Raw genomic sequence first — 26,801 nt, forward strand, 5'->3', positions numbered from 1 at the left:
CAACAACGGACGCAAAACACGCGAACTCCACCACACACCCACACCAACATGCACACGCGCGCTGACTTCATGTTCGAGTATGGGATATTATTTGGGTGTGGGTAAGACATCCTCGTTATATCTACCAAACCATACAGCACTGCAGTAGTCAAACTGGGGCTGAATCAATGACTTATACAGAATATTTAAAATATTGGCATCAAGAAATGTGCTAAGACGCCTTAAAAGAGCTATCTTACAGAAAACTTTCTGTGTAACACCATTTACTTGTTTGTGCCACAGCAACTCATCGTCAATTATCACACCCAAACATTTAGCCTTATTTACCCTGTCAAGTTTACAACCATTTACCATAACTGAAAACGAATCATCATGAACATTGCGTAATTTTGAACTACTGCCCAATAGCATAACATTTGTTTTGTCAGTATTGAGGAAAAGCATGTTATTACGAAGCCACTTAGTAATTTCTTCCATATCATCGGTAAGCTTCTTGGATATTACATTAACATCTCTTCCACTAACATATAGTGTGGTATCATCAGCGTACATTGAGATCTTTCCATGTTTAATTACCATTGGCATATCATTAATAAAAATAAGAAACTTAAGAACCCCCCCCCCCCCCCACACACACATAATTATATACGAACATAAAATGAAGATACTGTTTAACATGATGTTTTGTGTGCGTCAACCATGATGAAATAATTAACAATAACATAAAATAAGATACAAATAACAACCATCAGATTCATAAACATTAACCGAAATATACGATATACTCTTAATACAAAATAGACCAATATTGGTCCCAAAGCAACAAATATTTTATATTCATCAAAAAGTACATAATAAACTACATGGAAATATACCATTTGATCATAAATTGTACATGCGCTTAAAACATTGAATACTTGGTGACTTTCTGATGTCAAGATTAATTTTGTTCCATACTTGAACACCACTATAGGAAAATGAGGACTTGAAGTAATCAGTATCATTGCCATTGGAACATGGTGGTAGCGCCAGCAGATCAGCTGCGGCTTGTCTCGTATTAACACAATGTCTATCTGAAATATAATCGAATTTTGAAGAGAGATATGATGGAGCCAAACCATTTAGAGATTTATACATCAGTAAAGCCTTAAAATAGTTACAACGGTCTTGAAGTGACTTCCATCCTAACATTGGAAACATAATATCAGATGAAGTTAGATAATTAACACTTAATATAATTCTGGCACAACGTGAAGGTGAATGAGTAAACTCAACATCCTCCCGATGGACTTATGACTTACTTGACTTAAAGCCGTCCTCCTGAGGTAGGTCTCGGAGATGGCTTCCCATCTAGTTTGAGTCTCCACAGCTGTCTGTTGGTGGCCAGATGTCCTGCCGCTGCAATTGATGGTATTCCTGTCTCTGAACAGAAGTGCTTGATATCCTCGAGCCACTTTTTTCCCGGTCTTCCTCTGTGTCTGTTGCCTTCTATGTGACCTTCAAGCAGGATTTTTGGATATCGGGTGTTGTTCATTCTTTTCACATGACCAAAATATTTGAGTTTTTTGGTCGTGATAGTTGTAGTCAGTTCTTTGTAGTAATGTAGCCGCTCCCTGATGCTAGTATTTCGGATTCTGTCTCTACGTGTGACTCCTAATATTTTCCTCAAGCACGCCATTTCAAATACTTGCAGTCTCTGTTCATCTGATTTCTTGAGTGTCCAGGTTTCGGCACTATATGTGATGATGGATAGGACCAGTACTCGGTATAATTCAAGTTTGGTTGAATATTTGATGTCTCTCGACTTCCAAATGGGGTTCAGCTTCTGCATGGATCCCATAGCAAGACCAATCCTACGTTTGATATCGTTTTCATTGCTGGGGTTTCTGATATTACCCTCCCAGGTATACGAAATCCTCCACCTGCTTGAGGGGTTCCCCGCCAATCAGAATATCAAGTTCCACTTTTTCTCTGTTGATGACCTGGACTTCAGTTTTGCTGATATTAATAGTAAGTCCAAACTTCTTGCTGAAAGTATCAACTCTTGTAACCAGAAACTGTAGGTCTTCTTTTGTTTCAGCCAGGAGGACAATATCGTCTGCGAAGCGGAGGTTGTTGATGTACTGCCCTTGCACTTTTGCACCTATCTGTTCGTCTTGGATAGCCAACCTTAACACTAGTTCCAGCAGAATGTTGAAAAGTTGTGGAGACAGTATGCATCCTTGACGAACTCCTGTCCTAGTGGTAAACCAAGGTGTAAGCTCTCCATTGACTCTTACAGTGCTTTGAGATGTTCCATAGAGTGCTCTTAGAAGATTGGCGGTCTTTGACGGGTAGCCCAGGTGTCGCATGGCTTGCCACAGACCCTCTTGCCATACAGTGTCGATGGCCTTCTGGTAGTCTATATAGCAGCAGTACAATCGTTTCCGTTTTTCGTTGTACTTTTCAGCCAGTTGTCTTAGGGTGAAGAGTTGGTCTATGGTGCTCCTTCCCGGTCGGAAGCCTGCTTGGGATTCAGCAAGTATTTCCTCTGTTCGGGTTTGCATTCTTTTATGGAGTATGCTACAGAATACTTTTCCTGCAAGGCTAAGGAGGCTGATCCCTCTGTAATTGGAGCAGTCTAACTTGTCCTTTTTCTTATAAATTGGAACAATAACAGCTCTTCCCCAGTCTTCTGGAATTTCACCTGTGTCCCATATTCTGTTGCACAGTTTGTGTATAATCCTGACACCTGGTTCTCCTGTAGCTTTCAGTTCCTCTGCTGAGATCCCATCAAAACCAGGGATTTGCCTGTTTTGAGATGACTGCTGGCTGCTGGAACTTCGTCTATCAGGATGTTTGCTTCCTCCCTTCTTCAGGAATGGTTGGAATTGTTTGGAGGATGGAGGTGTCATCAGGACTGTCTTTGTTGAATAATTCTTCAAAACTTTCTTTCCATCTATCCTTGACTTCCTTATCTTCAGTTAGCACTTTGCCATTTTGTCTTTGACACTTGACATTGATGTTGAGCGAGTCCCTGTGATTGTTTTTATGGTGGCATAGATCTGCTTGGTTTTCTTTGCTTCATGCGCATCATCCACATCTTTGCACATTTCACGCAGCCAGTTGTCTTTACACTCTTTCGACTTCCGTTTTATTTCCCTATTTAGAAAGTTGTACTTGGGTTTCAGAGTAGGGTCCTCCAAGCGCTGCAGTTTCACTTTACTTCTCTGTCTGCTTAACTCTAGGACCTCAGTACTTATCCATGGCTTCTGTTGTTGTGGTTTTTTCTTTCCAAGAAGTTTATCAGAAGTTTCATTGATTGTATTTCTGATGTCATTCCATAGGTCTTCAATCCCGACATCAGTATCTGGGATGTTTAATAGGGGTTTGAATCTACCACCTATTGTCACTTCATATGACTCTCTAATCTCTTCCGATTTGAGTTTTGTAACCTCGTAGCGAGGAAGTCTGTTTGCCTTTGGTTTCACTTTCAGCTTGAGTTTTAGATCAGCAAGGACCATCTGATGGTCTGATCCAATATCGGCGCTAGGGTAGCTCCGTGAGTTTGATATGCTGCTATTCCATTTTTGGAATGAAGTCAATTTTGTTCCTTGTTGTACCATCTGGGGATTCCCAGATCCACTCACGGCTAAACTTTGATTGTTTGAATTTGGTGTTTGATATGCAGAGGTTGTTGGTGGCGCAAAAGTTTAGGAGTTTTTCTCCTCTTTGATTTCTTTCACCACAGCCAAATTTTCCAAGTATACCATTCCATGGTTCCCAATCCTTGCCTACTTTGGAATTGAAGTCTCCCATCACTATCAACATATCTTGGGATGGGGCTTCATTTATAGTTCCTTGAAGATCTTCATAGAACTCGTCCATTTCTTCTTCAGTGTTGCTGGTATTTGGAGCATAGACCTGGATAATTGTTGCTGCTCCTACTTGGGTGCGCAGCCTTGCTGAGATTATTCTCTGAGATATTGGATTATACACTAAAAGTGACTTCTGTGCATTTTGTTTAGCACTAAAGCCACTCCTTTTCTGTGAAAATCTTCATTGCTTGAGCAAAGAAATTGGAGTCCATCTTGTTTGAATTCTCCTTGTATTGTGAAATGGGTTTCGGCGATACCCATCACTTCCCAGTCATAATTATTAAGTTCACTTATAAGCAATTCTAGATTGCCAGTTTGATGCAGTGTGCGCACATTCCATGTGCCAATCCCAATTGATTGCTTTGCGTTTAAAAAAGCCCTCTTTCCGTCAGGGTTATCAGCAGCAGCCCGTCGAATTGGGGATCGGTATGGTGTTCCCCCTGATGAAGGAAGATCATCATCCCTTCCAATACGCTTTGAGGTTGATGCGTCATCATGCTCTTGGCTTTCCAGGCCCTGAGGAAATCGTGACTGGTTAATATCAGGGGCTTTAACCCTGGTGCTGTAAATTCGACTCATCATGTTGTTGGGTTTAGTGGTCTTTTTATACCAAAGCGGGGCGAAGGACCTTGACTTCTCTCCCTGCAGGTCACTACCTGCTGGAAATCAGTAGATTGATGTAGACTCCTCTTTGTTGCTCAATTATACTAGACACTGAGACTCAATATGCCCAGCCACCCTGGTCTGTCCGTCCCCATTGAATTAAATCAAAGGGTTAACAACCCCTGCCACTTGAAGGTAGACCAGGACGCTTACCCGTTATCTCACAAGTCGGCTGTCCACCTAACTCTACGTGCTATACTACGTGCTGATACCAGACGACGGTGGACTACATTATTCACTGTGGCAACAGCCAATATCGTAAACAAAACAGACAATATGACGGCAACACTGCCTGGACATTGGACGCCCCGTGCCGAGTTGTGTTTTTAGCTCTATTGGCCCCGTTACAGAAAAAAAATGCACAAAATATATTTCTCAGTGAATGTATAAATGTTCACATAAAAATAAATCAAAATGAATGTGAAGAAAAAAAAATTATAGCTGGGAGTGAGCGGGACTCGATCTCGGGACCATATGCACCGCAGGCGACAACATTTACCATTACACCACGCTAACCGTGATACCCAATGGGGGGAAATTTTAGGTATATATCATTTAACATACCGTGCGTTATTCATACAAAACATTCAAAAAACAGTACTTACAATGAGGTTCACTGGCGAACCTCAACGGATTTAGACTGATAAAATAATGCTTAATAACATACGTACAGTTTTGGAATAATTTGAGACATTTTTGTGTTTACGTGTAAAACCAATGACGACGTCAAAATTCAGCCAATCTTGGCCCCCCCCCCCCTGTGCTGATACTACTCTATCTACACTAGCACTCGTTACCGGGGACGTCTCCTCCTTGTATGGTCCATCACACAAGTGTATTAGGATAAGTATGGTCCTTCATACACAAGTGAGGTAATACAGGTTTAGGGAGGGGTCTTATATTAACCCCAAAATATGATTTATAGGCTACTCTATTATTATAAAGCATCAATATTTCAATATTTTACCCATCGTCCATCGTCGTGATTTCCACAGATACTAGGCATGACAGCATCCCTTTCCCTTGGCCAAGCTGGTACGGATAGCCAAGCTGAAGAAAACACGTTGTTACTGTGCGCCAATCTGGATGCTGAAGTTATATCAACTGTACACAGCCCGGAATGTCTGGAAGAACTTGCTGAGCATCAAAACATCCCTGATGAAGGTAACTATGGATGTGATATCCAACTTGACGAGATTGAGGATCTTGTCTTATCATCTTTCGTCTAAAATAATTTATGCGATAACTATCTCAACTTCTCGGTGACACTTCCATCCAATGTACGATCAACATCTCGTACCCTTGATCCATTCCAAGTCGTCAGTTGAATGCCAAAGGCTCGTGTAAAGTAGGCATAAAACATTTACGACGTTCTTGCATTCAAGTCTCGAATGTGGAATAGTTATGATTTTTATTTATAAGTCCTTTAAAAAATGTTTGTCCATGGACATTCAAGCCTCGAATGTGGAATAGTTATGATTTTATTTATAAGTCCTTTAAAAAATGTTTGTCCATGGACATCCAAGCCTCGAATGTGGAATAGTTATGATTTTTACATGTATTTATAAGTCCTTTAAAAAATGTTTGTCCATGGTCCAAAAATAATACAAAAGAACTTAAGAAAATGTAAAGGAAAATGTCCTTTCTCCTAGTATTATATTCCACTTAGACCAGGTCTAACTTTAGACCCGGTCTAACCCTTTTGTGCATACGGACCTTTGTGTTTGCTGGGGTATGTATATGTCCCTCGAATACAGATATTTGAAATTAGTTCAGCCCTCTGTGGTCCACGAGCAATTATAATTGAGAACCAGAACCAATGTCTAATACCGTTTTCTGTATTTCCTTCCCATATTCAAGTTTGTATTTTATTTATTGTTTCCATTATCCAATGAGTAAAACATTAACCTGTAATGAATCTGCAATGGTCAGACAACTTGATAAAATGATTCCAATTTTGCATTTCTTCTATAAGTTATTGAGGAAGCTCCCGGACGGACGCAGGACCCCTTTGCAGCTGAAATCAAGATCATCATGGGGAAGATTGAAGGAATGATGCAAAATACGCCAGGTATATATTATGATAATCCACCCATGAGATTGCGATTCCGTACGTCAACGTTAACTTCTACGCGTACACCAGTTACATCGGCCACATGCATATAGAGTGATTTTGAATTCGGTTGATTAACAATATGATACGCCTCCAGCGGTTGCTCTGGAGAGGTAAAAATACGCAGTGCATCATGGGAAAATGTCGACATCCAAAGCCTGCGTAATACAAATACAACACAGGAAACCAATGTCATGATTGTGCGTTTAAATGTCAATATAATGATATTATATACGAATGAACACTATACAGCAATTTACAATTATAGCAGATATGTTTTCTATCTATTGGTCACGCGGAATCCTTCGTGGAGGTATTTTCAACATTTACATTATTATTAACACTCGCGGGAAAATCCAATGGTGGCTTGAAGTAGACCCTGAAAGTCAAAACTTAACTGGCAAGAGCAACCGTTGGCGGCGCATTGTATTGTGAATCGCGAGAATTACCTGTAATTACAATTTGTCTCAACTATCTCTGTATTGACTCTCGTCTATACTGGAGGAATAGTACTTGTTTTAAGCCATGCGAGTTAATCATCAAACAACAAAATGCTCAATCACCAATGACTTTCGAAGCACCTTTCTTGGTACTTATTTCAATAACCTTTTATTCTTACGTTTCTACACTGTTAGAAACCGGGTCGTTATGTGCACGGTCGCTTTTAGTTCCTCATTACCTTATTTCAGGAAATATGCACCGCATGCTTTCCCGATGAAGGTTGACTAGTGAGCTTGATAGGGGTAAAGCCAGCTTTCGATGTAAGAGAGCACGAAATACTAATAGGATTAGAGTTAGGGTTAGGAATTAGGGTTAGGGTAAGGGTTAGGGTTAGGGTTCGGGTAGGATTAGGGGTAGGGTAAGGGTTAGAGTTGGGATTTGTTTGGTATTCTCTTACACGAAGGATACACCCAGCTTTCTTGGTCGGTGGGGGGTAAAAATTTCGGAGCAAAGACGAAAAAATAATTTCCCGGTTGCATAATTATTATTATTTAAGTATTATCAATGGGATATAAACATATATCGCATTTTGTATAGAGAGACTATACATGTAAAAAGCCTAGCGCGCAAAACTGGATCCTTGTCCGTCCCTTTTTTTCCTTTGCCTTGCCGATTTCAGTTCTTGTCAGGGGCACTCTGGTCACCTCTTCCTCCTTTGGCAAAACCAAAGTCTCTCCCACTTCCAGTTACTAGTAAATTTTCGTTTCAATAGATTGGAATGCTCTTGTGAAGGACAATCCCGAGTTACAGATTCGTAACTCACGTGGAAACAACGCTTACGTTAAATGGTTAAGAGACACAGAAAATGATGTCACCATGATTATCACCAACGATAAAGTAAGACGCAAGTTGCTGACGTGTGCCAAACATTTAGAGGTTTGTTTGTTTCTTTGTTTGTTCGCTCCCTTGTTTGATGTTGTTACTGTTTATCTTACTTAATCCTTGAAAGAAATACTAGTAATATTAAAGCAAGATTACGGCACCACTTGGAACTATTGGTGCCCGATTAGGTACCAATTACTATTAACATCACTCCCTGGAGATGTAATAAATTGTATCAAGCATAGTAATTAACAGTTGCATAGTGTTATTGTTTTTCATCAAATAAAAAACGAAAGCATTATACAAATGTTCAGGGTACGATAGAGAGCGCCATCTGTTCCTCTTCGGGCACCGATAGCGCTATAGGACCAAAAAAGATGTCGTGCCTAAATTATTGTTATTCATGTTTACGGTATCACCCACGTAAAACCCATTGCTGTTTTGTACGTTTATTTCATTTCATTAACGTCATTTGTGATAACAACAACAACAACAACAACAAAAAGTAATAAATTTTACCTGAAACACTAACAGAACCAAGGTTTCGACAACTTATATAAATCCTTATTGATTTCGTATTGTCTAAACCTAGAAATACAACGAGAGTCTTGACATCAATCGCAACATTCGTTCAAAGGACGCCCTTGCCCATTTGGAGAAATTTAGGCAAGAGCTCGAGTCCAAGCGGCAGGGATTTGACGATACCGATAAATATTTGGTGCAACTCTTTGATGGTGAGTAAAAATGAAGAAGAAGAAGCTCAGTGGTTTAGAGTGCGATCGTAATCGACGGGCTTTATAGCATCTGGTAAAATCCAAATTATGTGATGTTAGGCCAGGCTTGGGCGATCACAATGTTGTGCTTACTTCAGTTGTGTCTAAACCAAACCTTCTCAAGAAACCTAGGCGCAAAGTCTTCTTAACAAATAAAGGGAATTTTGACCAGATGCGGGAAGATATGCAACTTTTTAAAGATCAATATTTTGCTGACAAACCGAATCTGCAGTCTGTTTTCTGATAATTATACAAAATTCAAAGAAACAATTCTGTTATTACATTTACTCCAAGTAATTACCCCACCATGGACACTATCACCATTAGAAATGAAGGTGTTCTCAAGCTCCTTAGGAACCTTGATACCAGTAAAGCTTCTGGGCCAGACGAGATCACTGCCCGGATGTTGAAAGAAACAGCGGAGGAAATCGCTCCGGTTCTTACGTCCTTGTTTCAACAATCCTTGGATACGGGAACTCTCCCAGATGACTGGCTTCTAGCTAATGTTACTGCGCTGTTCAAAAAAGGATCCAGAGAAAGCCCCGAAAATTAACGTCGATCATGTGTAAACTGTTGGAACATATCCTTCACTCTCAAATCAGCAAGCATCTTGATAAGCATGACATTCTAACGTCAATGCAGCATGGCTTCCGAAAGGGACATTCGTGCGTTACTCAGCTCATTCAGGTTGTTAATGTTTGGATGGAGGGTATTGATAAATCAGACCAAATTGATGCTGCAATATTAGATTTTATTCAGGCTTTTGACTGTGTGCCCCATGAACGCCTTAAATCAAAACTTCATCACTATGGGATAAGAAACAACACTCTCAATTGGATTGGTACATTCTTGAGTCAACGGCTGCAAAGAGTCATCATCAACGGGGAAACATCTAAATGACATCCAGTTATATCAGGAGTCCCACAGGGAACTGTATTAGGGCCATTGTTATTCCTGATTTATATCAATGACATCGTTGAGGGTCTTCAATGCAACATACGCTTATTTGCTGATGATGCAATCTTGTATACAACGGTTGCAAATGACCAGGATAGTATCAAGCTTCAGCAGGACCTAAATCATGTGTGTCAATGGGCATCCAAGTGGCAGATGACCTGTAACCCCAAAAAGTGTAACACCATGTCTGTTGGGTTAAAGAAGACCAAATCTCACCATGATTATACCATGCTTGGTGAAACCCTTGCTCAAGTTCAAGAACACAAATATCTTGGCGTCACAATAGCTGAAGACCTCACCTAGAACTCAAATTACTGGTGCACAGTTAGCAAAGCCAACAAAAGTTTGGTTGAGAGAAGAAAAACTGCCAGACTATGTCAATTTTACTTCGTCCACAAGGGAGAATCTCCCAACACATTCACCAAACTTCAACAGAGGGATACAAATCATTCCAGTAGGGACTTCACCGCAGATGCATATAAAGTTATTGAAACAAGAACTGTCAGATATCAGAACTCCTTCCTTCCTAGAACTATTCGTGATTGGAATAGACTACCCCTGGTTTCCACCACGCAACCAACCTTGGAGATATTTAAAGCATCCCTAAGCAAGTAATTTCCTCGTCTGCACCCCGCGGCGTCATGGAACCAATTTTGTTCTGTTGCCGTGTAACCAAATGAAGATGAAGATGAAGATGAATTAATATCAATATATTTTATTTCGAAAATTGTCTTGTAACATCTCGCCAAAAGTGTCACAAATTATCTAATTTAAGTCCTATACTTTGTCTACTTTATTTAACACGCACAATATAAACAGGACATGTTACCTATATCACTCTTAATGTGGGTTTGCTTTTCGGCGTAATGGTAAAAGCCTAACAATTCCCGCCGATTACGAGCTGATCAAACTATAGGACACATCTCTGCTTTCATCTAGAATAACCATGATAACTATCGCAGCTAGACCAATCTCGAGTTCCCGTATAGGTAGAGACAGTACGCAGTTATTTCCACGCGAATTCAAGCTTGCTCAATATTATTTCATGAGAACTAAAGGTGAATGCGACGGGAGTCGAACTCGCATCACCACCATATAACCGATGCGCCGGAGTCAAATGATTTATCGATTGAGCTAATTTAACTTGATTTCAGCAATGAAGTATTATAGTAGAATAGAAATAAGTTTCCTGACTGGAGTATATTTACGCTCGTACTACAGTTAATGTTTGGCTACAAAGAGAAACTTGCATCAATACTCAACACGAGTGACGAATCACACAATCGTATTTTGTTTATAGAAGCTTATTTAAATATTATTATTTTTTATTTAAAAAAATTCTATGAGTTTAATTTTTTTAAACAATTAAGTCAAATTTAAAAGAGAAAACATTTAAACCGTCACGCCAAATGCTAGTAAACCATTGTCTTTCATTAATGCAGGAAAGAAGAATCGTCTGCAGGAAATAAGCAACGACCCAGCCAATCGTAATCCAATTCTCATGAAGTTAGGAGCAGTACTCAAGAAGGCCTTCACTCCTATGGTCGGCACTGTAGAAAGGCGCGGAATTCTTTTTGCGAAGACCAGGGCATTTACCGTTGCTCTCAAAACGTGGATAGAAGACACAGACGATTTGAAGTTTCTGAGACCTGGATTTTTAACAGGCACTGGCAAGGTCGGAGGTGAGTATTTTACGAATAGGTCGATGTACATTTAAAAGTATGTTGCTTTATATTGTTTCTTTCCTTCGTGCTTTATCTCAGACTCACAATTACTTTACCACGGGCAGTGCAACAATTTTTTTGGTACCAAAAGCTAAAGGCCAGAAGTGTAATACCTTCTTTTTTTTTTAACTCATTCACAGTTCAAAAAGGCAGTTAAAAGCCACTTTTTATCTTGATTTGATGTTTTATTATATAAAGGACCCAATGGAAATAAGCCCCCCTATAGGGCTGTCTTGGGCTATCCTTGGCATTGTATGTTGTTTTATGAATATGTTGTGTGATGTATGTTAATGCCTTTATTCTGTTCTGGTGTATTGTATAATGTTTTTGGAATTGCAAATCAAATCTATCTATCTATCTAACCCTGCACTCTGGCGCAATTCAACCATAAACGTCAAAGGTTGCCCTTAAAAAGTACACTTTTTCCTAAAGACGTCGTCGACACCAGCAGGTCAAATGTTGACCCTTTTTCGACGTTTTTTTTGACGAGCATGTGTAAATAATATCCCAAGTGACCCCTCCCGGCGCACTCCACCTTCACCCACGCACTCCAACTCCACAAACGTGTACATGCTATAAATACTCTTTCTTCATCAAAAACTCAAACCTTACCTATTAGCTCCTATTTTAGTTTCAGACATACGAATGACACAGAGTCAGCAGATAGACCTCCTCTCTAGATTTCGTGAAGGCAATCACAAGCTCATCGTAGCGACATCTATTGCTCAAGAAGGGTTAGATGTCGCATCCTGCAATGTAGTTGTACGATATAACCACACAACGAATATAGTGGGACGAATACAAACCAAAGGTAATTCTTACTTTTTTTACTCTGCATTTATAAAACTCCAAATGTCCTTCCTGCTTAAGGGACCGTTCACAAACACTTGTAAGGGGGCCTGATGCAAAAAAAAATCATCGCGAGAATTTTTCGGGGCCCCCCTTTACAGACCTCAAAAATTTCAGGCCCCCCCCCCTTTTTTTGACGTGAAAATTATGGGTCAACCTTATAGAAAAGCATATGAACTTAATTTTTGAAGGAAAATTTGTGGTCATTTTTTCAGGCCCCCCCCTTAGGAGGGTCAAAAATTTACAAGGTCCCCCTTTTTGCATCAGACCCCCCTTACAACTACAAGTGTTTGTGAACGGTCCCTAATATTTATGCGTGGGAAGGAAAAAAATCGCGTTACCCTTGCGTACACGCAAAACTTTTCGGATTACTCCCTTGTTTTCCAAATGTTCTATTTGAAGTTTATAATTCCTACCTCATGGTCAGATTCTACCTTCAAGACCAAATTTATTTTTTGGAGTCCGCTCCTCAAAACGTCCACCCCCCCGCGTAAATATTGAGTGGTCCCTTGGATGGTCCCAAAACACATTCAAGATGTTCCCAAAATCAAATGCTTGCCCTGTGCGAAGAAGGGTCAATCAAACGTCAACACATTTCAATGTTAAAAATGTTTTTAAAACGCCAAAATGTTCGCCTTATCTCACTTTTTGATTTTGGAAACATCTTGAATGTGTCTTTTAACCATCTTATGCTGGTTTCATTGTCTGCGACAGACGCTTTGTGATGCTTGTGTCATACTTTCCTGCCGCTTGATGTTGCTTCACTGTGCATTTGCACCAGAAACTCTAGCGGTGACATGAACAGCAGGAAGCCGATATATCGATCACTCCACCGCTTTGACCAAAGCAGAAGAACGCTGGGAGTTGAATTAACACGATTAAAGTCAACTCGAGAGAGGTGCAATTGCACGCGGCACGATGAAGCGTCACGTCGCGCGGCAAGCGGCAGAGAGTATGAAATCAGCATTATTGTCGCTTGCAAAAAAAATGACTCTGAAATAAATGTTGCCGCTCTGTTCTCATTGGCCAAAATCGCGTGAAATGCCATACGTCATGAGTGGCACCGACAATGATTGGGGGGAACCGGACCTAATTGGAGGCCCAAGCCGTTTTTCGACCATTTTCCTATGGGATTTTCTAAATTTTCAGATCGATTGGGGGCACATGCAACCCCTCCACCCCCGTGCCCCTATGACACTACGCCACTGATCTACCGCTTTGGGCAAAGAGACAGGATAATCGATTTATCAGCAAGTTACTGCTTGCTTCCTTGCCACCACTACCGTGTCTGGTGCGATTGCGCAGTGACAAAAATATCACTATTGCGACAAGTGGTATGATACTATGAAACCAGCATAAGAAACCTAAAAAAGGTTGGTTGGTTGGTTGGATGGTTGGTTGGTTGGTTGGTTGGTTAGTTAGTTGGTTTAGTCCTGTGTAATGCAAAGGGAGCTAAAGGAGATGGTGCCACCTAACCCAGTAAAATGCTTGCGTACACGTCTCACCAGTTTAAATATCAGAGGTGGTCACAACGTGCAATATATGAATTTAGAGGAAAGATCAATAAAAGAAATCATCGGCAAAATGAAGCGACATGTAGTATTTTAGTTATTTGAGTTGTTCTATCATCATAATATTAATGGACATATGGCACGTTCTGGTACCACCGTGCACGCTGTGCGGTTTTGAAGACACCGCACACCGCACAAGATGGCGGCGCCCAGTGAACACGAAACGCCCTCTTTACTGAAGAGAAAGCCCTCTTTATTTGCAATTTTAGAAAATAATTCGCTGTGCGGTTTTGAAGACACCGCACACCGCACAAGATGGCGGCGCCCAGTGAACACGAAACGCCCTCTTTACAGAAGAGAAAGCCCTCTTTATTTGCAATTTTAGAAAATAATTCGCTGTGCGGTTTTGAAGACACCGCACACCGCACAAGATGGCGGCGCCCAGTGAACACGAAACGCCCTCTTTACTGAAGAGAAAGCCCTCTTTATTTGCAATTTTAGAAAATAAATCGCTGTGCGGTTTTGAAGACACCGCACACCGCACAAGATGGCGGCGCCCAGTGAACACGAAACGCCCTCTTTACTGAAGAGAAAGCCCTCTTTATTTGCAATTTTAGAAAATAAATCGCTGTGCGGTTTTGAAGACACCGCACACCGCACAAGATGGCGGCGCCCAGTGAACACGAAACGCCCTCTTTACTGAAGAGAAAGCCCTCTTTATTTGCAATTTTAGAAAATAAATCGCTGTGCGGTTTTGAAGACACCGCACACCGCACAAGATGGCGGCGCCCAGTGAACACGAAACGCCCTCTTTACTGAAGAGAAAGCCCTCTTTATTTGCAATTTTAGAAAATAAATCGCTGTGCGGTTTTGAAGACACCGCACACCGCACAAGATGGCGGCGCCCAGTGAACACGAAACGCCCTCTTTACAGAAGAGAAAGCCCTCTTTATTTGCAATTTTAGAAAATAAATCGCTGTGCGGTTTTGAAGACACCGCACACCGCACAAGATGGCGGCGCCCAGTGAACACGAAACGCCCTCTTTACTGAAGAGAAAGCCCTCTTTATTTGCAATTTTAGAAAATAAATCGCTGTGCGGTTTTGAAGACACCGCACACCGCACAAGATGGCGGCGCCCAGTGAACACGAAACGCCCTCTTTACTGAAGAGAAAGCCCTTTTATTTGCAATTTTAGAAAATAAATCGCTGTGCGGTTTTGAAGACACCGCACACCGCACAAGATGGCGGCGCCCAGTGAACACGAAACGCCCTCTTTACTGAAGAGAAAGCCCTCTTTATTTGCAATTTTAGAAAATAAATCGCTGTGCGGTTTTGAAGACACCGCACACCGCACAAGATGGCGGCGCCCAGTGAACACGAAACGCCCTCTTTACAGAAGAGAAAGCCCTCTTTATTTGCAATTTTAGAAAATAAATCGCTGTGCGATTTTGAAGACACCGCACACCGCACAAGATGGCGGCGCCCAGTGAACACGAAACGCCCTCTTTACTGAAGAGAAAGCCCTCTTTATTTGCAATTTCAGAAAATAAATCGCTGTGCGGTTTTGAAGACACCGCACACCGCACAAGATGGCGGCGCCCAGTGAACACGAAACGCCCTCTTTACAGAAGAGAAAGCCCTCTTTATTTGCAATTTTAGAAAATAAATCGCTGTGCGGTTTTGAAGACACCGCACACCGCACAAGATGGCGGCGCCCAGTGAACACGAAACGCCCTCTTTACAGAAGAGAAAGCCTCTTTATTTGCAATTTTAGAAAATAAATCGCTGTGCGGTTTTGAAGACACCGCACACCGCACAAGATGGCGGCGCCCAGTGAACACGAAACGCCCTCTTTACTGAAGAGAAAGCCCTCTTTATTTGCAATTTTAGAAAATAAATCGCTGTGCGGTTTTGAAGACACCGCACACCGCACAAGATGGCGGCGCCCAGTGAACACGAAACGCCCTCTTTACTGAAGAGAAAGCCCTCTTTATTTGCAATTTTAGAAAATAAATCGCTGTGCGGTTTTGAAGACACCGCACACCGCACAAGATGGCGGCGCCCAGTGAACACGAAACGCCCTCTTTACTGAAGAGAAAGCCCTCTTTATTTGCATTTTTAGAAAATAAATCGCTGTGAGGTTTTGAAGACACCGCACACCGCACAAGATGGCGGCGCCCAGTGAACACGAAACGCCCTCTTTACTGAAGAGAAAGCCCTCTTTATTTGCAATTTTAGAAAATAAATCGCTGTGCGGTTTTGAAGACACCGCACACCGCACAAGATGGCGGCGACCAGTGAACACGAAACGCCATACAGAAGAGAAAGCCCTCTTTATTTGCAATTTTAGAAAATAAATCGCTGTGCGGTTTTGAAGACACCGCACACCGCACAAGATGGCGGCGCCCAGTGAACACGAAACGCCCTCTTTACAGAAGAGAAAGCCCTCTTTATTTGCAATTTTAGAAAATAAATCGCTGTGCGGTTTTGAAGACACCGCACACCGCACAAGATGGCGGCGCCCAGTGAACACGAAACGCCCTCTTTACAGAAGAGAAAGCCCTCTTTATTTGCAATTTTAGAAAATAAATCGCTGTGCGGTTTTGAAGACACCGCACACCGCACAAGATGGCGGCGCCCAGTGAACACGAAACGCCCTCTTTACTGAAGAGAAAGCCCTCTTTATTTGCAATTTTAGAAAATAAATCGCTGTGCGGTTTTGAAGACACCGCACACCGCACAAGATGGCGGCGCCCAGTGAACACGAAACGCCCTCTTTACTGAAGAGAAAGCCCTCTTTATTTGCAATTTTAGAAAATAAATCGCTGTGCGGTTTTGAAGACACCGCACACCGCACAAGATGGCGGCGCCCAGTGAACACGAAACGCCCTCTTTACTGAAGAGAAAGCCCTCTTTATTTGCAATTTTAGAAAATAAATCGCTGTGCGGTTTTGAAGACACCGCACACCGCACAAGATGGCGGCGCCCAGTGAACACGAAACGCCCTCTTTACTGAAGAGAAAGCCCTCTTTATTTGCATTTTAGAAAATAAATCGCTGTGAGGTTTTGAAGACACCGCACACCGCACAAGATGGCGGCGCCCAGTGAACACGAAACGCCCTCTTTACTGAAGAGAAAGCCCTCTTTATTTGCAATTTTAGAAAATAAATCGCTGTGCGGTTTTGAAGACACCGCACACCGCACAAGATGGCGGCGACCAGTGAACACGAAACGCCATACAGAAGAGAAAGCCCTCTTTATTTGCAATTTTAGAAAATAAATCGCTGTGCGGTTTTGAAGACACCGCACACCGCACAAGATGGCGGCGCCCAGTGAACACGAAACGCCCTCTTTACAGAAGAGAAAGCCCTCTTATTTGCAATTTTAGAAAATAAATCGCTGTGCGGTTTTGAAGACACCGCACACCGCACAAGATGGCGGCGCCCAGTGAACACGAAACGCCCTCTTTACAGAAGAGAAAGCCCTCTTTATTTGCAATTTTAGAAAATAAATCGCTGTGCGGTTTTGAAGACACCGCACACCGCACAAGATGGCGGCGCCCAGTGAACACGAAACGCCCTCTTTACTGAAGAGAAAGCCCTCTTTATTTGCAATTTTAGAAAATAAATCGCTGTGCGGTTTTGAAGACACCGCACACCGCACAAGATGGCGGCGCCCAGTGAACACGAAACGCCCTCTTTACTGAAGAGAAAGCCCTCTTTATTTGCAATTTTAGAAAATAAATCGCTGTGCGGTTTTGAAGACACCGCACACCGCACAAGATGGCGGCGCCCAGTGAACACGAAACGCCCTCTTTACTGAAGAGAAAGCCCTCTTTATTTGCATTTTTAGAAAATAAATCGCTGTGAGGTTTTGAAGACACCGCACACCGCACAAGATGGCGGCGCCCAGTGAACACGAAACGCCCTCTTTACTGAAGAGAAAGCCCTCTTTATTTGCAATTTTAGAAAATAAATCGCTGTGCGGTTTTGAAGACACCGCACACCGCACAAGATGGCGGCGACCAGTGAACACGAAACGCCATACAGAAGAGAAAGCCCTCTTTATTTGCAATTTTAGAAAATAAATCGCTGTGCGGTTTTGAAGACACCGCACACCGCACAAGATGGCGGCGCCCAGTGAACACGAAACGCCCTCTTTACAGAAGAAAAAGCCCTCTTTATTTGCAATTTTAGAAAATAAATCCCTGTGCGGTTTTGAAGACACCGCACACCGCACAAGATGGCGGCGCCCAGTGAACACGAAACGCCCTCTTTACTGAAGAGAAAGCCCTCTTTATTTGCATTTTTAGAAAATAAATCGTTGTGCGGTTTTGAAGACACCGCACACCGCACAAGATGGCAGCGCCCATTGAACACGAAACGCCCTCTTTACTGAGGAGAAAGCCCTCTTTATTTGCAATTTTAGAAAATAAATCGCTGTGCGGTTTTGAAGACACCGCACACCGCACAAGATGGCGGCGCCCAGTGAACACGAAACGCCCTCTTTACTGAAGAGAAAGCCCTCTTTATTTGCAATTTTAGAAAATAAATCGCTGTGCGGTTTTGAAGACACCGCACACCGCACAAGATGGCGGCGCCCAGTGAACACGAAACGCCCTCTTTACTGAGGAGAAAGCCCTCTTTATTTGCAATTTTAGAAAGTAAATCGCTGTGCGGTTTTGAAGACACCGCACAAGATGGCGGCGCCCAGTGAAAACGAAACGCCCTCTTTACTGACGAAAAGGACCTCTTTATTTGCAATTTTAGAAAATAAAGTTTTGAAGACACCGCACACCGCACAAGATGGCGGCGCCCAGTGAAAACGAAACGCCCTCTTTACTAAGGAAAAGGCCCTCTCTATTTTGAATTTGGAAAATAGTTGTCTGTGCGGTTTTGAAGAATTTGTGTCGGAACATGAAGCCTTTCGTGGACACGTTTTCCTTATTATTGTAGACCTATAAATTGCGAAAAAAAACATACATTGTCAAATGTCGAAAGTAGAAAAAATGGGCACTTGTTAATTCATTACGCGGGGGGGGGGTCTGAGGGGGGATATCCTCGCTGAGAAGTCGAAAAAATTTTGCAAAATGATTTGGTGGTCCATTTTGGCACTATATTTTTCGTTAGAATTTTAGTTTGACAAAGCCGAAAATTTCTGAAATGACGGACCATGAAACCTTTCGTGGACAAGTTATTGTAGGCCAAAATATTGTGTTAAACTTACATTGGCAAGTGTCGAAAGTAGAAAAAAATGGGCACTTGTTTTTTCACTACGCAGGGGGTATCTGAGGGGGATCCCCCCCCGGAAGTTTGAAAATTTTGCAAAACGAAGACCTAATTGAAGCGATTATGAAATGACGATTCATGAAGCCTTTCGTGGACATGTTTTTCCTATTATTGTAGGCCTATATATTGTGTTACACATGCATATATAGCCTAGGCCTAAAATGTCGAAAGTAGAAACAAAAATGGCCACTTGTTTTATCCACTACTCAGGGGGGGGGGGTGTCTGAGGAGGATATTGCCCCCTGTTGGAAAATTTTGCAAAATGAATGTCAAATGGAAGCCATTTCGGTGCATATTTTTTATACTATTTAATCCTGGATTTGAACCATTGCTTTAAAGAGATTTTTTTTATATAATACGTGAGATTTTACTAATTTAACAGTTCTTTGCAAGACATTTACTACCAGTGGCGTAGCTGCCGGGGGGCAGGAGGGGCGATCGCCCCCTGGCAAAAATTGCCTATTTGGGCTCCCGCCCCCTAGCGCTATTTGGGCCCCCGCCCCTAGTGCAAGGAAAAAAGAGGAAAAAGGAGCGAGAGAGAGAGAGAGGGGGGGGAGAGGGAGAGGAGGGGAAAGAGAGAGGGAGAGGAGGAAGAGGAGGGGAAAGGGATGGGGAATCCATACGATATGCAATACCATACGATTATTATCAATAAGCCTGGCAAAACTGTCTAATTGGGCCCCCGCCCCATAGTGCAGTGACAAAAGAGAAAGGAGGAGAGAGAGGAAAAGAGGGGGGGAGGGAAAGAAAAGAGGGAATCCATAGGCCTACGATATATGTAGTGCCATGCGATTATTATCAATATACTCGACAATATACTTGACTTCTTGAAGACAAAGAAATAGAAATCTTTTGAAATGCAAAAGCATAGGAGCAGTATATTGACTAAAACAAATAAAACAATAAAAGGGCCAACCCAAAAAGAAAAGACGAAAAAAGTGGTCAAGAAGGCTGTGTATAATTGCATGCCCCAACCAAACATTTTCAATATCAACACAAAATTGGCCGATTTAGTCATTTACCATTGACCTATTTCAAACTTAGGGCCGGATTTACCATTAGACCAAATGGGTGCGGGTCCGGTCCAGGCCCCTAAAATAGCCTATGGTATGTTCCCAAAACACCATGTTTGGACCAAAATATGGTCACATTGCAAAAATTTGCGCGCTTCGTGCGCACTGGCCTTTATACCTAAAATTTACCAAGGCTTCATTTTGGGCTAAAATTGTCTGAAATTGGACATTTTTTAGCGCGCTTCGCACGCACTTTAACCAGGAAATTAGCAAGAATTATGGCCAAAATTCATTTCTATTAAGACCAAATTAGTAATAAAGAAGCAAATTTTTCTCGTGGAGTGCGCAATTTCTTTGAAAAAGTAATAACCCAGTTAAACATTTTCCCTCTTGGGCCACTGTAGGCCTATTGCCAAATTGAAACTTATTTCCTTTGTTTTTTATTTATCTTTGATATTTATTTGAAAGTGTATACTTTTATTTGAAAGTGTATACTTTTCTTTGAAAAGTACACTTTCTTTTCGATGGGGGGGGGGTGCATCACACCCCGGGGTCGCACCACCCACACCTACCCCCATTTTTGTTTGGTGGATTTGGGCCCGCCCCATACAGGCTTTTGCCCCCCCCTGTAAAAAATCCCAGTTACGCCAATGTTTACTACCTAGGCGTGAGATTAGACTACCTTGGCGTGAGACCGTGAGAAAGTGACCGAATGCGTGAGACTCACGACCAATACGTGAGAGTTGACAGCCCTGATTTTGCTCCATTTTTTTGAAATTTTATATCCAATGGCCCTTTTTTTCCTTCAAAATTTCACACCAAAAGATCCCCTTTTAAAAATTTTGTTATACCATACCTAATGACCCTCTTTTTTCATTTTGATATACCCAATGACCCCCTTTTTAGAACATCATTTTATACCGATCCGATATGCTCCTACCCAGTAAACACCGATACGTCGGGCCTACGTTGGCAATGGGTTGGACATGGTGGGAACACGTCGGAGTCGCCCTTGCTTCTACGGAACGGCGTCGGGCCTACGGCAATGTAACGACGTCTTCTTCAGATAGTTGGAAGGACGTCGGGCCAACAACAGTCAGCCGGCGTCTTTCATGCATAGCCGGAAAAAGTCGGACCTACGGTCGAGTAACGACGTCTTTTATGGGTAGTCGGTAAAACGTTGGTCCAACGACAGTGAACCGTATAGGCCTATATATATATACGATCTTTATTTGCATAATTTAAATTGCAAAATAATTGGGTTAAAAATTTCTTTGCCTGGAATGGGGTAGGCCTATTAATTGATTCATAGCACCTCCCCCGGCAATGGCTCATCTTTATACCTGTTCTGTACATTACCTGGTCGAAAGTGCTTTACTAATAATGTGTTGAACAATGTTAAAACTCACGTCATAATAATAATATCCTGTGTAAATGACTAACGCAAAACAAAAAGATTTCCCCAAAAATAAATAGGCACATGCCTAGGCCTACTAGCAATATTATAATCTCGATTTTAGAGTTGAAATGATGACCCAGTCATAGGCTAGCTATTATCATGACGATGTTTGTTTTGAAATGAGTAGGCAGCTCACGGGTGATGAGACTATACAAAACCGTTATAACATTTGAACTGATCTTAACCCCTGTTGCCCAGTGTTGGAAGTGAACTTTTGGCCTCCGTTGCCGTAAACATGTACAGCCAATGCACGCTATACGTAGAATTACATACATCAGTGCGTGGCAGTTGAAATTCAAATGGCACAAAGAGACAAGCGCTAGGCCTATATCGTTAATGTTTTTTGGAAGTTGTGGATAATATTATATCTTTTTGGCTAACAGGTACATTATACTGTTTATATGATTGCTGCTCGTATTCATTGAAGAGTGATGAGGAGATAAGTGTTGTCTAGTTGCCGAGCAGGCTTTGACAAGCACTTGCGTAGAAGTAGAAGGATCTAGCTTAGGCCTATACACAATGCAGGTTCAAGTAAGTATTTTCTAAATATTTTTCTTCCAATTTGAATTTTTAACGTGTAAACCTATTAAACTACATCAAATTCAATCATGTTTAACCAGTTAGGGCCTAATGTATTACTATATTAGATCTTTTTTAAATCTCGAAACAGGTAGGCACAGACGTTTACTGATGTTTGTGAAAGAAAACGGTCAACAGAAACATGTTTAACCACGGGGTCATACATTTACTACATGATGTACTTTACTTTATCATGGTCGGTGTATGACTACGTCATGGTTTTATGTGTTTACAACTAGGATTCTCCTCACTACGATGCCTTCACAACTTCCGTTACCGTACTTTACGAAGTCGGACCATCATGTCGTATACAATCAGCAGGACCGTTGGCAAAAAGTGTAAGTAAAACCAAAGGCGTACTTTTTATGTTGGTACACCATCGGCACTAGCGTAGGCAAAGAGTTGGCCCTAAAACAATCCAACGTACTTTTCTCGTCGGCATAAGTAAGGTCCGTAGCCGGCAAAACATTGTCCCCTAAGTCGGAACGACGTCCTTTTCAAGTCGACATGAAAAAGTTGGTCCCACGTCGGGACAACCCTTTTTAAACATCGGAATAAAATCGGCATGACAGTAGGCAAAACGACGGCCCAGCGTTGGAACAACGTCTTTTACGTGTCGACGGCAGGATGCACCCCCGATGAGCACCCGACACGAATCCCGACGTCCGGTCGACTTAGCTAGCTCCTTATATCCGACGTCGGACCGACGTCCGTGTGTTATCTGGGTATACCCTACTTCCCGCCGGTAGGCACACCCGTTAAAGTTGAGTACCAAAGTTGAATACCACCCCCATAACTCATGAAGAGTTAAACCCACTTTTGCCCGAAATTGAGTTATTTATATTACACCAATGCACAGTGTTACAGTTTAAAGGAACATAGCTATATAGCCTATACGGGTTTTTCGAAAATCGCCCAGAATTAAATGCGACGGGTGTAATCTGTTTCACTTTGTTTTTTATTAAACTATTAAACGTGCAAAATCCACACCAATTTTTTCCAAAAGAGGTAAAATCCAAGTTATGGGGCCCTCACGTTATACCTATTTATCAAATCATTAAAATCAAAGGCCAAAATATGATTAAACTATTTTTTGTGTTTGTTGGGGATATAATGCGAGCATATGCCTACTATGCCGCTACTATGACGTTTCTGTCACTGTGTTCTTAAGCCTTTTTAGAGTTTTATTTAAACCAAATAACTCGCAATATCTATAAGAAAACAAATTCATTCTTGGAGTCCTATTAAGGGGTTGTGCAATAATTATGAGCCCGGAGGTAGGGTAAAATTGGGGGGAGGCAAGAAATTTTTTTTTTTTTTTTTGGAAATTTTACCCCCCCCGCTCATAATTATTGCACAGCCCCTAACAAGTAAACAAGTCAAACTCCCATTTATTGTGCACTTCGCTGCAATTATAAATAGCCTACATTTAGCCTACATTTAATTTTAATATGATGACATGCATGTATGATGTAAAGCTATGCGAAGAATATAGAATGTGAGCAATAAAATCACAGTGACTGCCTCTTGTGTAAAATTAAGTTTGATCTTTGATCTTGGTACATTATAAAAGCTTATAAACTTCAGTTGCCCTGTTTGATAGCATGGCTGTGTTTGTAAACTGCAAGTTCATTGACTGTATGGAAATCTTTGAAGTAAACCATCGTGAAAATAGACATAACTTATGTAACGAAAAATTTAATATCAAAAATAATTAGCCTGCTGAAGAATGTGTATAGTGAGTCTAGGGTGATTCAAACATACAAAAGTTTTGATTTTTTAACGAGCCAACCACTAATATTGTTCATTTTGGTGTAAAAATACACCGTTCAAAATTTCATGAAATTCAAATAATTTTTAGAGGGTGCGCCCGGGCTTTGAAGTTTTGTGTGTGAAGTCTATGAGGATTTTTGGTAATTTTCAATCAACCACCAGAAAATAATAATCAACTTATCCAACTATGCTATAAAAGTGTCAGCATGATGTCTTAGGTATTCATGAAACAAATATGTAAGAAAAATTAAATGAATATATTGACAAGCGGAGAAAATTCAAAATTTATCTCAATTGTTTCAATGGTGGGAAAGCAGTAGACAGAACAGCCAAAACATTTGGCCAGTCCTCTGCCCAAGATATGCCTTTGTTAATATTCATGAGTTTATTCATCTGCCTTTGCATTAACTATACAGGGTGTAACAATAAAATGTGTACAATTGCATTTTGACATCTCAGGAAAAAAAGAGTTATGTTACAAATGGTATATGCAATACAATCAGTAAGATCGTGGCTAAAAGAAGACGTTTAGTTGGTTTCTTTACTAGCTTGGATTCAAAAGTTATGTCCGATTAATTAAATCGTCCAGAAAACGTGTTGGGCCACTTTTGCCATGTTTGCGCATATCAAGTTTGAACCGCGTTGATATGCTTATCGTGCATTAAACATCAAAGAACTGACACAAAAGAATTATAAGTGGTGTTTCTTCATATAATTAACATGAACATAATAATATGATATTTCTTTTAAATCTATAAATGAAGTCATGAAATTTCTTTCAAATTATCTTATAAATAAAGTAATTTCTCATATCCCTGAGATAGCATTGGTAAAACTGAGAACAGATTTTGCATCCATATAATACAAAACAATTACATTTTGAAATTAAGTGACCACTATTGCCAGCATTTCTGTTAACAAATTCTACCTTCTTCTCATAGTTATATGCAATTGTATGCCTTGATGGAAGACGTGAGTTTGGAAAATGAGCTATTCTGCTTGACTCCATGTGCTACCGAATGTCACAACCATAAAAATACGCTCTTCCAACGTGAATTAGGGTTGAAGTTGTTGAGCTGTAGCCACGATTTCTAGTAAATTAGGTTGTTATGTCAGTGCTTAGTTGTGACTTTCAAAAACTCAAGGAGATATTCTATTATGTAATGATTTCTACCACTTCGAATACCCCATAAAACTACCTATCATAAAAGCACCGCCCAACTGGTCCATGGTTCAACTCCATTCAGTCACTTTTGTAAGACTTAGACAAAAGTGGCCCAAGCGGTTTTAAGCTTAGGTTACCTAATTGGCCATATCTTTACTTGTATACCATCGATTTTATTAGTACAAAGCCTATCCGGTGGCTTAAGAAATTATCTTGATAGACAGATAAATATCAAACCAAAAAATAAGCGGCATAATTGTGTCATTCTATTTTTAACATTGTACAAATTTTATTGTTACACCCTGTATAAGAAGTTAAACTATCAGCAGTGCTACTGACAGGATTCACTCCCTTGGCAGTGAATGTACTTTTTTCATTATTATAGACAATCTTGAACTTGGTGATTTAAATTTCCGATGGGTATACATAGGAAACATGTGTATCTAATACACCTAAGAAATTTATCCACATTAGTTTAGTGTGTGTGAAAAAACTGTTGGAGAAAAATTTTGCACCAAAACCCTATTGACTTTGCATACAAAACTTCAAAGCCCGGGCGCACCCTCCAAAGTTGATCTAAATTTTATGAAATTTTGCATGATGTATTTTTACACCAAAATGAACAAAATTAGATGTTGGCCCATCAAAAAATAAAAACTTTTGTATTTCTGAATCACCCCAATAAATACGTAAGGTGCAATGTTATTTCACTTATTTTTAGGTATAAATTTCAATATTATTTTTTGTATTTTTTCCTGCATTCTTAATTTTCCCAAATTTTCTTTTAATTTTCTATATATCTCGATTTGAGAAAGTGCTACGATGTAGCACGAAACGTCATCAAGGTATGTTTAACATCATTTTACCAATATTCACTTGGATTTGATAACAAAAAATGTACAAATATTAATACAATCTTAGAAAAGAAAAGGTGTTACAAGGGTTCTTCGACTGTCCTCCAGGTGGGCACCTTTAAAGGTAGGCCTACTGCAAGACCCTATAGGGTACATGTAGGGAATATGAGACCGTTAAGCACATTTTGCTACTTTTCTAAAAATTAAGTAATTCACACAAGACAAAGTTTGTTATTTGTTTTCCGCATACTTTCAACTTTAACATGTCCAAAAGGGTCAACCAATATTTGGTCAGGCAGATAAATGTAAAAAATGACGTCATCATAAATCGTTCCATATTATAGTGTAGGGAAAATGGGACACTATTGTCTGGACTACATTTTGTATTGAAAGAAAAATATGAGCAATTATTAAACTATTTCCTTTGATTCTATGTGTATTTGACAAGATTGGGAAGTGTTAAGTGGTTACTTAAATAATAAGTATTGCATCGTCCAAAACAGAACTATTAATATTTTCACAATCTCTTTCAAGCGTAACATTTGTACATTTACAAAATTGTAATAAAATAAAATTAAAAAAGAAAAGAAATACTGCCCAATGTCTACACACAAATACTGAGCACACAAACTGTACAAGCACACAAATGAACTTAGTAATAAATGAGAACAAAAAGTGAATTAAAGATCAAATTCTATAGGTCTACAACAGTTAGGCCTATAATGTAAAACTTACAATAGGCCTACCAGGTATTTTATAAAATTTGTCTTTACTCAAAAAAAGTGAAATCTGAAATGACACTGGTATTAGTAATTAGGACCATGCTACACCCCCACACAAAAACATTATGACCTACACCGCCATAATTTGCATTACTTCCAGATAGGCCTACAGACCAA

The 26,801-nt window shown here is 40.7% G+C and overlaps 1 protein-coding gene across 1 annotated transcript in view; it reads left to right on the forward strand.

Annotated features, from left to right (window-relative positions):
• The window catches only part of LOC140162601 (ATP-dependent RNA helicase DHX58-like), a 47,558-nt gene that overhangs the window by 13,980 nt on the left and 6,777 nt on the right, over positions 1-26,801 (forward strand). The window contains exons 6-11 of the mRNA XM_072185866.1: positions 5,516-5,684; positions 6,496-6,591; positions 7,847-8,010; positions 8,549-8,690; positions 11,129-11,368; positions 12,042-12,221. Of these exons, the coding sequence (XP_072041967.1) occupies positions 5,516-5,684; positions 6,496-6,591; positions 7,847-8,010; positions 8,549-8,690; positions 11,129-11,368; positions 12,042-12,221 (991 nt within the window). The remainder of the gene's footprint in view (positions 1-5,515; positions 5,685-6,495; positions 6,592-7,846; positions 8,011-8,548; positions 8,691-11,128; positions 11,369-12,041; positions 12,222-26,801) is intronic.

The sequence above is a fragment of the Amphiura filiformis genome, chromosome 10, assembly GCF_039555335.1.
Source record: "Amphiura filiformis chromosome 10, Afil_fr2py, whole genome shotgun sequence".
NCBI lineage: Eukaryota > Metazoa > Echinodermata > Ophiuroidea > Amphilepidida > Amphiuridae > Amphiura > Amphiura filiformis.